We start from the raw sequence: 13,962 nt of genomic DNA on the forward strand, positions 1-13,962 counted from the left end.
TTTCTGTCTCTATTGTACTTGCAAAAAAAGAAACCGTCATTGACTGAGAGGTCTAAATAGAGGAAAAAAGAAAGAAATTGCATAATTTGGTGAGCTCAGGAAAACAAAGTACCTTTTTGTTTGTTTTATATGTTTAATGTTAAAATACTGCTTTTTGCTTTTTTGCACCGTACACATGGCACAAACTGCAGTGTATCCTGAAGCTTGACTATCTGGTTCCAATGGATCAGTTCAGAAATCTAGTCAAAATCCTACAAGATCTTAACTGTGACTGTTTCTTAACTTCTTAACTGACTCATTTTTGTATAACTTTGTTATTCTTTATGATTAAAATAAAGTTATATTATTTTATGTACTACGACTGGTATAGTGCATTTTAAATTGTTTGTTTTATGTCTTTATTTACGTACTCAGGTCTCTCTAGAAAATCACAACAGGACTTACCTGATCAAATAAAGGTTTTATTATTTATTATTATATTAAATAATAATAATTTATTATATATTATTTGTTTGAATTCCCTTAACATGGACTCCACATGCAGTAAACTACTGTTCACTTTCAACTCAATTCAATTTGTAGCCAATTGCATGTCAAAAATCCAAAAAGATTTCTGCTAAATTATCTCTTCTGTTAGTTGTTGGCTTAAACTGGTAAATTAACTGTCTTACACTTAAACTTATTTGCAATTTAAAGGAATAATTAAACATTTTTGGAAATATGCTTATTAGCATAATTCCAAATTCCTGACTAATTATGTCAGGCGAAATACTATTCGATATGAATATTTGACTATTTGTTCCTTTCTTTCCACACAGAGTTTGAGAGATGGAGCGAGGTTCAGAGGTATATGCAAGGTGACAGCAACTGTCACATAATATAGTAAACAAACCAAGTTAGCCCTCCAAGCTAAAGCGTGCCACTTACCCTAAAGATGGATTGACTGACTGAAACATCCCAATAAGTACTCCAACATATCGTCATGCAGCTGTTTGTATGATACCCTACAAAAAGCACTACAGTTAGTATGGTATACTACAAATCAGCTCCCCACAATAAAGATAATATCCTTACTGTAAAGATATGTAATAAATGAAAACTTACGGACATTAGTTTTAGGTAAGTAAAGTTTCTGTGGTTAGGTTTATCAAAACGTACCTTAAAATGAGTAAAAGTTACAGTCAGAGTTTACATGGTTCTGGAAAATTCTTTGTTTTGTGACCCATCCACATCTTTAGTCCCATCAACGCTTTGGTCACATGATCGCATTATGTGAGATATGTAAAATTTTGGTGCATTACTTTTTATAGAAAAACATAGGAACAGTGCATGAGAACGGTCTGAGTACACTGCACACTGACTGACAAAAGAAAAAAACACTGCTCAACTTGAAGATTCTCAGTCAACTGAGGGGTCTCCAACTGATGATTCAAATCTCTGGCTCTACTTCTGGGCTTTCTCATATCTGTTTAACATTAACACACAGACACGACAGTAGTATCAACCTTCTTTTAAGCGTATCTACCTTAACACTGAACTATTCCTTTAACAACCTATCTCTACAGTACTGACTGAGTGTGATGTTGACTTTCACCACTCTCCAATAAGCTCTTGATGAGTCACATGGCAGACTCGATGACATTGTGGGCCACAAGTGTCCTTTAAGATAATCCCAATGCTTGACCTTCAGGACAAAGCGGGCTCATTATTACCAGCTCAAAACGAGCATCGAGAGGCCAAACTGTGGCGACAGTGAACTACAGAGACGGTCTGGGTCGGCCTAATGTCTGCTGGCTGAAGGATCCTCTTCGGAAAACTGTCTGATCTTTGCTCTCAACTCCTCATTAAAGAACCAGGGATAGGTCATAATAATTGTGTTCTATAAAGCTTTAACATAAACCCTTCTGACAGCTTACAAATGATTCAAAAGTTGCTGCAGCACAAGTCTTATTGTCATTTTAATTCTAGTTATTTGTCTGAAAGAGTTGAGATAAACCCCAAATAGTGTATATTAGAAACTTCTGGATATTTGAATTTGGGTTGGCTGCAACTGTCTCCTAAAAGCATCCTCCGAACAGCGATAATCCAATCAACAGAAACTGGACACGAAAGGCAAGTCCAAGCTGCAAATGTTTGCAGATTTGGCTGAGTAACTTAGTGGGCAGACAAGGGAAGAGGCCTTTAATACTACATGCTAGAGGGTTCGCTTAAGTCACCAAAGATCTGATTTGGGGAAGCTGACACTCCAGCAGCCTCAGGCCAAACTCTTTTTCCAAGATATCTTTATTATACACTTGCCGAACACATTAGTTCATTGTCAAAGCCTTTTCTCTTTTAACTTTAAAAGTATAAGTCAACATGTTTGGAAATACAAATAATACAGCCAAATATAACGCTTGGTTCTTGGTACAACAGGATTTTTTACTACAGACAAATATAGTAGTATAATAACTGTCTTTTGTTATTATACCGACAACTGTAGAAATAACTAGTTCTGCAGTGCAGTACAAGAAGAATGTGTTTACTTTAATAATATGTTATCTACATGGATCACCAGCTTGTTGGAACCTGCAGATCTGGCCTGTATTCCTTTTGGCACGATATCAAGTGAGGCACTTTTAGAGGATTCTTGTTTTTAAAGTAAGCTGTAAACACAAAAAGTCAGACAGATATTTTTTTTTTACACAAACTTATGGAGCTAAAATTTGCCTCCAAGTCCTGTGTGAAACAGTTAGGGAAATGGATATAATAAGCATGCTTTTTTTGTATATTCACATTGGTGAGTTAGCAGCCCCTCCATGGCAAGAGAAACAGAAAAACACAGATTTTTTAAAAACAAGAAACTGCTTCATTCAGTGTTTTTACTGTTTTAAATCACCGTGTTGGTTTGTTTTGGAGAGGAGGAGACCTCTGTGGATAATTACGCTCTTAGTAAAAACCTCCTGAACAACAAACACTGAATAAATTCTAACTGGGAGAAGTTTCAGGTGGATGCAAACTGCAGTCCTCATCGCTAGATGCCATCACCCTCAATCTCACACACAGCTCCTTTAAGCAAGCGACATTTGTAATTTTAGAAAGCAAAAACAACAGTTGCTGCCTAAGTTAAGGATCCACTTTTGACAAAAAAAGTGATAAATCTGTCATTAATCTATTGTAAACTGTGCAAAAGCTTGGCAGGAATAGTAACAGTAACTAAGGGCGATGGGGCTTAGCAAGCTGACAGTTACCTTTGTTTCTCATTAGGTTCACAGACAACGAGGGATTGTGAGCCAGATGTCACAAAGAGACATTTCAGTGACTGGACCTTCACATACCGCCACAGCGGATGTGGCATTTCTGAAGTAGGTGCGTTATTCCTCCGAGTGTCTGACAAATGCATCGCTCTGCCTGTGACTGCCACATCTAATTGGCAAACAAAATTTCCTCCTCTTTGTTTGGAGAGCCTCTGAATAGGACGCACAGACTGAGCTGGCAAACTAAAATACAATAAAAAGCAGCAGAATAGACTGCTGTTCAAAACAAACATTCAGTACTTTATTATCATTATGCCATATACCATATTAAAGAAGTATTCTAAACTCTGTTAAGTAATAAAAGATGCAATATAACATATGAAGAAGAAATTAAGGTAGTAGGGCAAGAATTCATAAGACAGACAACTGTTGTTACAGTAATTACTATGATATTATATTATCATTTATAGTTAATAATATAATTTATATTACAGTCACAACTAGATACTGCCTTAGTCTGTTTTTATAGTAATATAAAGTGCTAAGAAAGATTACATTTGAATACTGTAGCAGCATAACAATAATCCTTAAAACCTGCATTAAATTTTGATACTCTTTTTTTTCTGTCTTTATCCGATGAATGATGTCTGCAGCAGTTTTATAGCATACAACTCACTCGGCCATCTTTAGACACAAACCTATAATGAACTTCATGCTAAATTAACCTATCATCTCTCAGGAAATGAAATTGTCAAGGCAACTGAAGGGATGGAAAACTAAATGAGCCAATTTGAAGTTGGAGGAGAGACTGCTGTTTTTACATTTTTTAAGATGATAACAGTCCAGGTTTCACTCAAGTTCTTCCGTCCAGTGCCAATCTATCCGTCAAATATAATTGGATCGGTCTGAGGAGTGTGGGATCTTAAAATGTCTTGTGAACTTAAACTTCACAGATCTGAAAGCATGTTATCTTTACCTATAATTCAAGATGATGTTAGTAGGAGCATGGAAAAAAAATGAATTGGGAAACTGAAAACAGGAGCAAAACTGTCCTTCATTGACATTAAAATTATGATGGATACTTTAAAGAAGTTTTTCAAGAAGTTTTTGCCACAGTTCATTTACACATAATACCTGCATGGTTATGTTGGTAAGCTGGTTGAAAATTCTTACTTTTAATTAGTAAAGAAAACAGTTTTTCTCACATGCCTCCACAGAGGAGGAGCAATGCAAACATGGCAAACATTCTTAATGCATTGAAGTATAAGGGGACTTTCTTCAACAACAGCAAAACTATATCAAAACATCAGTTTACAAACTCTCACACAACTCGTGCAGTGTCATCCAAGTCTCATTGATCCAGTCGTATGCTTCCCAAACACAACACTCTGCTTGTGCATTCTATTGAGCAGAGTTCAAACAAATGTGGGCACGCTACCTGTCTGTGCCTCTGACTGTTTTGTAGAAAAGTCTTTTAGATAGCAAAGTTTAGGCAAGCATGTCCACATTTGGGAAGTAATGAGCATATGACTGGATAAATGAGACTTGGATTATACTGCAGGAGTTGTGTGAGAGTTTCTTAACAGTTGTTTGATATAGTTGTTGTTGTTGTTAAACCTGAACCTTTTTACTTAGTTTTTGGATTCTTCACTGTTTTGGCATGTGAGAAAAACAACGTTTTCTCCATAAATTCAAGAAACCACAAAGTGAGTAGTAGCTATTCAAATTATCATTTTTGGGTGAAGTGTTCCTCTAATGTTCAGAGCAGATCTGTGTATTTACTGGCATTGTGTATGTAAATGTATGCACCTTCATGACAGAAGACTCCAGTGTAGGCAGAATGGTCACAGTCACAGGCGAATCCATTGGCTCTCTCCACACAGCGACCCTGATTCTGGCAGAGGGAGCCGTAGCTGCTGCAGTGGCCCGGACACCCAGGTCGGACTCCTGGGGTGATCTTCGCCCTCTCCTCCAGGTCCAGAGTGACGCCGTTCAGCTGCAGAGAGCGGATGCAGCCCAGAAAGCCTTTCTGTCTAGACGCAGTGCCTCCTGCCAACAAAAACAAATACCGTATACACGATACACTAATACAAGCACACCCACTTTAGTAGTAGTAGCTGAATCAGAGCTTAAAACCTTCCCAATCATCATATATTCAAGAACGTCCCTGTTAAGTGCCTGTTGTAAACAACACAACTGAAATTGCAGTTACAATAACAAACTAGAAAACCACCATGTGGTTGTATAACTCCACACACTGGTCAGGTTGCACTTACAGTTTACATCCGTGTGTGTAAAAACATGGATGCTTCACACACATTTCAACACGGCAGCACAGAAGATGTATACAATCAGCACATTTTCAAGATGGCCACCCAAGATTAAAGTCACAAATTCAGTATCTGACCAAATGTCTCCCCTGCTGTTCCTGAGAGATGACGCTGAAAAAGGGCCAGAAAACATCATGATGTCACTGTGAAGTTGACATTTCGATTTAAAATGTCATCACTACATCATCTTATCCTATTGGACATTTGTTACATAATTAGTGTATTAATTCTCAAGTTATGACCGAAACAATGTTTTGTGAGTTCACAGTGACTTTTGATCATCATATTGTAATCAGTTCATCCTTGAGTCCAAATGGACATTTGTGCCAAATTTAAAGAAATTCCCTTGAGTTTTTTTGATGATATCATGCTCACAAGAATGAAACGGGTCACAGGTCACAGTGACCTTTGACCGGCAATATCTAATCAGTTCATTCTTAAGTCCAATTAGATGTTTGTGCCAAATTTGAAGAAATCCCCTCATGGTTGTCTCAAGATATCACTTTCACAATAATGAGACAAACAAAGTTACAGTGACCTTTGACAACCCAAATCCAATCCCTTCATTGTTAAGACCAAGTAGAGGTTTGTGCCAAGTTTAAAGAAATTCCCACCAGGCCTTTCTGAGATATGGCCCTCACAAGAATTAAACATACCCAATGTCACAATGACCTTGACTTTTGGACTCCAATATCCAATAAGTTCGTTCTTGAATCCAAATGGATGTTTGTGCCAAATTGGAGGAAATTTCCACAAGGTTTTCTTTAGATATCACATTCACAAGAATGAGACCAACAGGGTCACAGTGATCTCTGACAACCCACATCTAATCAGTCCAAATAAAATTTAAAAAGAAAACCCTAATAAATTATGATTGACAGGCACATGTTGCCATCACAGCACAACAAGGCCATGTCAGCTCTGCAGGGCACCGAGACACTGCCTGTATCACTGTGCTGGCTGTTGATTGGCTAACTGTGTGGCTGATTAGCCATCTGGTGTCTGATATTCTTCCTCTCTGCTAACAGGCGGGGAGAAGAGACTCTTCCCCCTTTCACCTGATAATTAACATTCTAATATAGCAACCTCACACTGTTCTCAGAGTTTAGACTTGGCAAAATTACATTTCTCACAGAGTTCAAAGCTGGCGAGGTCTTATTTTATATATCCACGCATGACGGTTGTTATTGTTCTTGCAGACAAGAATTGGCAGGGTATTAGACTCACAGTTTGAGACTGGAAAAGCTTCAAATGTTCAGCAAGGAAAGCTTTTCATATACTGAATCTTTAACCTCCGTGAGGCTCTTGTTTCCTTCCACAGAATCAGTTATAAAACACAGACGGCACATTAAGAGCACATAAAGTGGGACATTTAATTAAACATTCTCGACAGCTCAATAAGGAAAAATTTGATTACACTGAATGAAACAAACTCACGGCAAACTTCTATTAGATATTGGTTTAACCACAAATTGCTAAACTGTGGAGCTTAGAGAAAATACTGATAGTGCAGTTATTGCAAAAAAGACAGAACCTGTGATGAAGAGAGAAACAAAGGGCAGGAACTGCCTTACAGGAGTCAAAAGTAAAACCCTGTATGACAGGATGTCTGAGACTTTAACCTCACCTCAGGGTGTGAGATTGCCAAAGCAGGAGGACTTAAGTGTTTAATTAGCATGTTGTGAGAGATGGAAAGAGTAGCTACCAGGCTATTTTAGTCAAGTAAAAGTATAACAATAATAACTTATAATTATACAAGAGTAAAAAGAAGGTCAGTACTCTGAATGCACTGAGTTACATCTTTAAAAGAGGTATAACATGATAATGTTAATGGTAAATGGTAGAACTATTAAATTAAAGACCACTTTTGGGAAAAGTTCAATAAAATGTCAATGTGGAACAACATGATTACCAAGTATGAACTGCACCACAGAGCCCTTACGCCCGGCAATAAACTCCTTTTTAGTGGACGGACATTTGCAGCCTGAGCCAACGATTGATTATCAACTTCAGATTGTAACTGCCATTCTTAGTGTAAATCCACTAGAATTAACCTGAAAAGTGGACAAAACTCAGACAGTGTAAAAAAACCCCAAAAGTAAATAGAGTGAGACATCATGAGATGCAGTAATCAGCGACTTCAAAATGAATGAGGGCCACTGACATAAAGTGAATGGGCAATGGCCTCTTCCTACTTCCCAATCCGCCACTTCCAGCCCCCTTGCTCAGACCACCTCTATATTTGATCTCGGCCTTAAATTTGATCTGTCCACACTACTGCCTCTGTGGTAGTTCTGCTACAATTGGTGTCTCAAGAACGACACACACACACACACACACACACACACACACACACACACACACACACACACACACACACAATACCAGCCATCGTCACGTTGTCACATCTGGTGCTCTGAACACCATGGCGGTGCAACAAAACATTGTTAAGCTACAGATATTATAAAGCCTGCAACTTCTTGCAGAATCAACAGCATGATTAAAACATGGCTAAAAGACAATGCTTGATATAGAGCTGAGAGTGGCGAGGATCCACCATAAGCATTTTAAGATGTTTTTAGCTAGACCCAGCATGCACCCGTTAGTTGTGGAGCACTGTGGTATATTTTGGCGGCTTAACTGATACACAACACGAGAACAAAAAAAGCACATTATTACTGCAACAAGGTAAATGTAAAAAAGACTATCATTAAGGAGTGCCACTGCCTGAAGGGGGATGCTTGCTCTCTTACAATGTTTGGGTAGGTGGTTCGTGTAAAGTGGCATCCACATGAATACCTGAACTCACTGCATGATAACAGGATGATCGATATCTACTCAGGACAGTTACTGATTTAATTCCTGTTAAAGAGGGTCTCTCCAATACCACATTTTGTCATGATGACACACACTGACTCAGAGGGTGAAAACACTATCAGCCCAGCTGTCACAGGTGTCAAGCCATAGGACATAAACTCACGTAACTATTCACATCGGCCACATACACTATAACAACACAATATCTCATCAATATGATCATTGTTTTTAGCTCGTACAAGGATGTGTGTTATAGTGTGTACACAAATTAATTCCTTCCAGTGGCAATAAATGAATTCGAACCAGAATAACTTTGTGTCACATAAATTCAGCCAAGGCAGTATTACGGCTTATTAATTCAAACTATGGAATAACCCGTCTTGTTAAGTTATAAAGGGCAATTTTATATATTACAAATGGGACACACTATTCATAGCAATATAGCTGTCTTTGCAGTATTGTGAATTATTCCATAGAAGGGAGGCTGCTGACATTATGGATTAACAATAACAATTTCTGGAGCACATGGCCCTCCACTTTCCAAAACAAGAAAGGAGGCACACACAAATGCATATTGCTTTGCAGTAAATCGGGTCTTTGTCAAACACAAACATCCTCTTCCACAGCGATCTATTTCATAATCCCATCACATTTCCATTCAGTCCTATGAATCCCTCTGCATCAACGGTAAACACCAACCAGGACAGTGGTGCCCATAAAAGGAGAACGACTCATGGTCACTTCTTTCTGGCTGTTCAGGGAGAATTATTATCTTAGCGTAGCCAGCCAATCAATGCCCACCTCCATTTCTCTGCATCTCTCCAATCTCATGATGATTGTTGGTTGATTTTCTCTTCAGAGTGTGTTTGCAAATGAATGCATGTCCACAATATTTGCAGAAAGATAAAGCCTCATAATACAAGGTGGATTTTCATCTCAAAAACAGTTCGGCAGATAAATGCAAAAGGTTAAACAGAGCTGTGAAAGTCTGTGGAAGAGATGAAGTGAAGAAATGAGAGTTTAAAGTGATGAAAATGAGAGGATCAGAGAAAAGTGGGATTGTTGTTGGAAAGTTGTTCAGCCTGAATTCATGCTTTAAGGTGTACATACATATGCTCCCTTTCCCCTGTCTAAAAACGTTAAAACTGCAGAGGAATTAACTTTGATAAAATCAAACAGTTGCGCAATAAATTTGATGCAGAAAAGGAAAAAAATGCACAAAAACACCAAAATGTAGGAAATTACAAGTTTAATGCTCAAAGTTTTCAGGCAGAGGACCCCCATACCCCCTGTTTCATATGTAATGCATTCATATGTATGTGCAGCTTTACTGGCTACACTTACTTATCAGTGGTAATTATTGTTCAGTATTTAGAGGGCACTGACCCAGCATCTGCTTTTTCCAATATACAAAGACTTTTTTGTCAATACAACCAAATTAGGTTGTATTGACAACTTGTTAACACTACTTCCCACTTTCTCAGCACCTCAGTGTAGTTGGGTTATAAAGGATTCTGAGGTTTACTGTTACTGGACACATTTTGCTCTCTGGTTTACTGAACTCGGACACCTGCAGATGTGGGACTTTTATTGTGCAGTGCAAACAGTCTAGTGGCCAGAATAAAATGTTTGCATTGTACATTTCTGCAAATCACAGATATGTTGCATTGGCACGTTTGATGCCAAACTCATCAGGGGTGAAAAAGTTAACAAAGATGCGAATCGGGGTCTGGGGGTAAACGATTAAGAACTTAATTGAGTATGGAGAGATTTTATAGCGGTGGTGGTAGGGGAAAACTATCTTTCGCTAAATTAGAACAAGTCAACCATTTCGGGCAAATTAGCACTACCATGCGTGACACATCATCATATGCGTCGAGTAAGGTTATCATAATGCTAATCTGTAAAGATTCTTCCCATGCTGGCAGACAAAAACTGACCCAAACCACTACCACCACCTTTTCAAAAACTCATTGGATCTGCACGACTCTCAAAAATGATCCATTTTGTTTTGCTGAAAGGTGACAAGTTTGCACCCCTGTAATATGTATCACATCTACACTTCTGAAGTGATGTAGTTCTGACTACATGTATATGAGATGAGTTTCTCATCAAGAGCAGGAGGGGGTGGTGGATGATGGTGTGACATTTAGGCGAGACGCTGCCAAACAGCAGACAGCAGCAGACCACAGTTTGATACCAAACAACAAAAGTAGCTATTTTAACATGAGGTTGGAGCATTTCCAGCAGTGTTTGTAGCTGCAACGTGGGTATTTTTAAAGACAATTTATGACATGTCCAGCTGAGCATTTAAAGCCAAAACATAATCTTTTCCTGACCCTTACCGAGTGCTTTTTGTGCCGGAACCTAACCAAACGCTTTGCCATGTTACAGCAAAAAATTGACAATTGATGCGTAAAGAAGCATTAATAAATCCACTACATATGAAACTTACTGTAACATATCTGGGTTTGCAGAAACATATCCAATGCCAACATTTATACAGGAGACTGGTTTGGAGTAAAACTTGAATCCCATAATGCTGTTTCATATCAAGTGAATGGCAAAGTGGGTAGAAATATCACAATTTACTTTGTAGAAGAAAAAAGTTCACCAAAGTTTAATTTCCCTAAATAGCTGAATGCAAATGAAATGCAAATGCCATGTGCATGTGTTGCTTGAGTCAAAGTTTGAGATAAGAAAGGATAAGACAGGACAGCAATTATCACCAGCATTCAGCTGCTGATGAGGTTAATGTTCAAACACAATAAATAACTCTCTGCACAAGATGGCTAATCTTAATCCTGTCTATAACCTTAAACTAACCCTGACTCCTTTTAACTCCGAATCCTAACACTACGAAGCCTTTTGAATTCTCTCACTTTGAGTTTTTCTCACTTGTCTAACATTTTGAAGGCTGAAAACACACACACACAAAGTCACACTCTTGCATCTCACCTATGAATAACTGGCTGTTGAGCTGCAGATGAATGTGTCCGTCAGCGGGCGCCTCCTGCATGGCGGCAGGGAACTCGTCGACACGGAGCGATGCTTCGATCACATTCCGCTCGGCTCGCACGCTGTGCCACCGGTTGTCATTCAGTGGGACGCTTGCCTCCACCCTCACCTCCAGCGGCCCGTTTCCAACATCAAAAGAGAAGACGACCTCTGAGGAGGCTAGAGAGGAGGGCAATGGTCAGAAAAGTTAGTCCGAAAAAGTCAGAGTGTGAGAAAACATTTAAGAGAGTTCAATGCTGTGTAAGAAGCACTGGGTGACTGTCACACCAGCAGAGTGAGTTTGACATCTTCTCGCCGAATTCTAACGGGCTGATTAACAAACCCTCCCTGACACTTTAGGATAATTGTGTCCTCTGATGAGTGAGACATTGCAAATCCCTTATGTCGCTTCCAAACACATCACAGCTCCATCTTTGAAGAGGAGAAACAGACTTTAAACAGTCCATCACAGCACCATGTGAAATGGTGTTGACACTCTTACTAGCATGTTAAGCAAGTTTTATTGACTTGGACATCCATTTAAGAATGATGTAAATGCATAAGAATGAAAACATGTAAGTTTCATATTCGGTTGCCTCATTTTTTCGGATGTTCAAAGTTAAATGTGTGAAATCCATCCAACCAATGAGGCGCAGTCTACAGCAGTAGTATGACGGCCCTGTCCTGTTAATTATTCCTAGACAGTCAACTATGTGGGTTGTTCTTTCTTTGAGTTTGAAAAATATCCCACCAAATTTATGGAAAAATAACCCCTCTTTTAAGGAATCACATTTTATAGTTGATGTAGAAATGTGACACACAATAAAAATATGGGCCACATTGTTGAGTGGAAAACTATTTTCCTCAGTTTGGCTCCAGACTGTGAAATCTTTCAGTGAACCCATTAGTTAGTCTTGTTCCTCCATCATCATATGTTGGCAGAGGTGTGCAGTGACTTCCTCCCACCCGTCCATCTGCTGGCAGGATGGACTGACAGCTGGACACAGATCTAAGAGATCAGCCCAAGACAGGAAAGAAAGGCTGCAGCTACAAACTCACATCTGTTAGTTTGTGTGTGCAAGTGTGTGTGTGTGCCAGCACGGCTGAAACCAAGCCCCAGCACCAGTCAGAGATCATACAGTTGTGAGGAATCAAACGCGTCTGTTGCAATTACCATCTCCAGTCTAGCTCTGTGCTGTCGGGACAACTTTTATTTCAGTTTCTCTTTAACTTTATTCTTTGCAACATTTGAAATCACATTGAATGATAATGTTCACATCCAGTTTTAATTTTGTAGGCTCACTGTGAATGAGAAACAAATTGTGATCTGGATAGAATTTCCTTAATTATCTCATTTGGATCCAGTTGCATGGCACAATTATAGCATTTACTGGTCAATTAAGTTTTCCAGTGATGCAAATATTGGCAGGTCGTTCCACCACTTTGGTCCAGGCTGAAATATCTCAACAAATACTGGACAGATCAATTTAAAATGAGAGAATGAATCCTGATGACTTTGGGGACGTCCTGACTTTTTCTGACGGGGCCATTAACAGCCCAGCTGGCCACCATTGTCATTCGACATTGATATTGAATTTAGGTTCTGACGCCTGGTGATCACATTCAGTGGCAGGATGCCTAATGCATCAACAACATTAACATCAATTTGAAGTAAACTGTGAGATGGTGTTGATATTTTGTCGGTTTTAAGTTGTGTTGTTAAGTACTCAAGGTCCATTGTCTTTCAAACGTCCCATGCCAACGTCATCTTGACATAATTTAACTACACTGAGTTCTAAAGCAAGGAGAACAAAACGTCTAAAAAATGTTAAATGTTAATGTCCACACAACCTGGAATTCAACTGTCGTTAAAAATATCGTCAACCCAATTTTCATTTCAACCAAAATTTAACGTCCTTTCGACATAAGAGACCAACATCTTTCTGACATCATACTGATTTAGTGCCAGATGGAGGCCTGACATTTGTGATTTGGGATGATATTTCTCAACAACTATTGGACAGATTGCCACAAAATCTGGTGCATAAATTTATCATCAGACATCATCAGGTCAAGCATTTTTTGCCCATTAGTTTATGACCAAACACCTGCAAAACTGTGCTGATTAGCAAATGTTAGCACGAACATTATACCGTCTAAACATCAGCATATTACCATTGTCATTGTGAGCCAAGCCAAACAGACAAACAGACAAAATGTATTTATAACAATATCCTTTTATGACAGGCTATGTGCGAGGCGTCTCTACAGTCTGGTCCAGGTCCACCCCTGGCTCCTCCACAGCTCCACCCTCCCATCCTAATATGTTCGCTTTTGGCTCCAAAAAAAAAAAAAACAACCTGGCAACAGCCAAAATGCAAAACTCAAGGCTGAAAAACAGGAGTCCACAAACCAATGGGTGACGTCATATAGCTACGTCCATTGTCAGCATTTTGCTCCACTATGACTCAGTACAGCTTCGAAGAGACGATAATACAGCTGTAATTTTACCGTTAGTTCAGTGAGCCTGCAGCAATACTAAACTTGAATGCTTTGGTATTTTCTCCACTTTGTTGACACTT

General features: G+C 38.9%; 1 protein-coding gene across 1 annotated transcript in view; it reads right to left on the minus strand.

The window, feature by feature from the left end:
• Positions 1 to 13,962, minus strand: part of LOC121962364 (contactin-associated protein-like 4) — a 132,637-nt gene that overhangs the window by 19,017 nt on the left and 99,658 nt on the right. Inside the window, exons 17-18 of the mRNA XM_042512620.2 lie at positions 11,342 to 11,560; positions 5,046 to 5,285 (exon numbers count right to left, since the gene is read on the minus strand). Of these exons, the coding sequence (XP_042368554.2) occupies positions 5,046 to 5,285; positions 11,342 to 11,560 (459 nt within the window). The remainder of the gene's footprint in view (positions 1 to 5,045; positions 5,286 to 11,341; positions 11,561 to 13,962) is intronic.

This window comes from Plectropomus leopardus, chromosome 5 (assembly GCF_026936395.1).
Source record: "Plectropomus leopardus strain MGB_pleo_1.0 chromosome 5, ASM2693639v1, whole genome shotgun sequence".
Classification (NCBI taxonomy): domain Eukaryota; kingdom Metazoa; phylum Chordata; class Actinopteri; order Perciformes; family Serranidae; genus Plectropomus; species Plectropomus leopardus.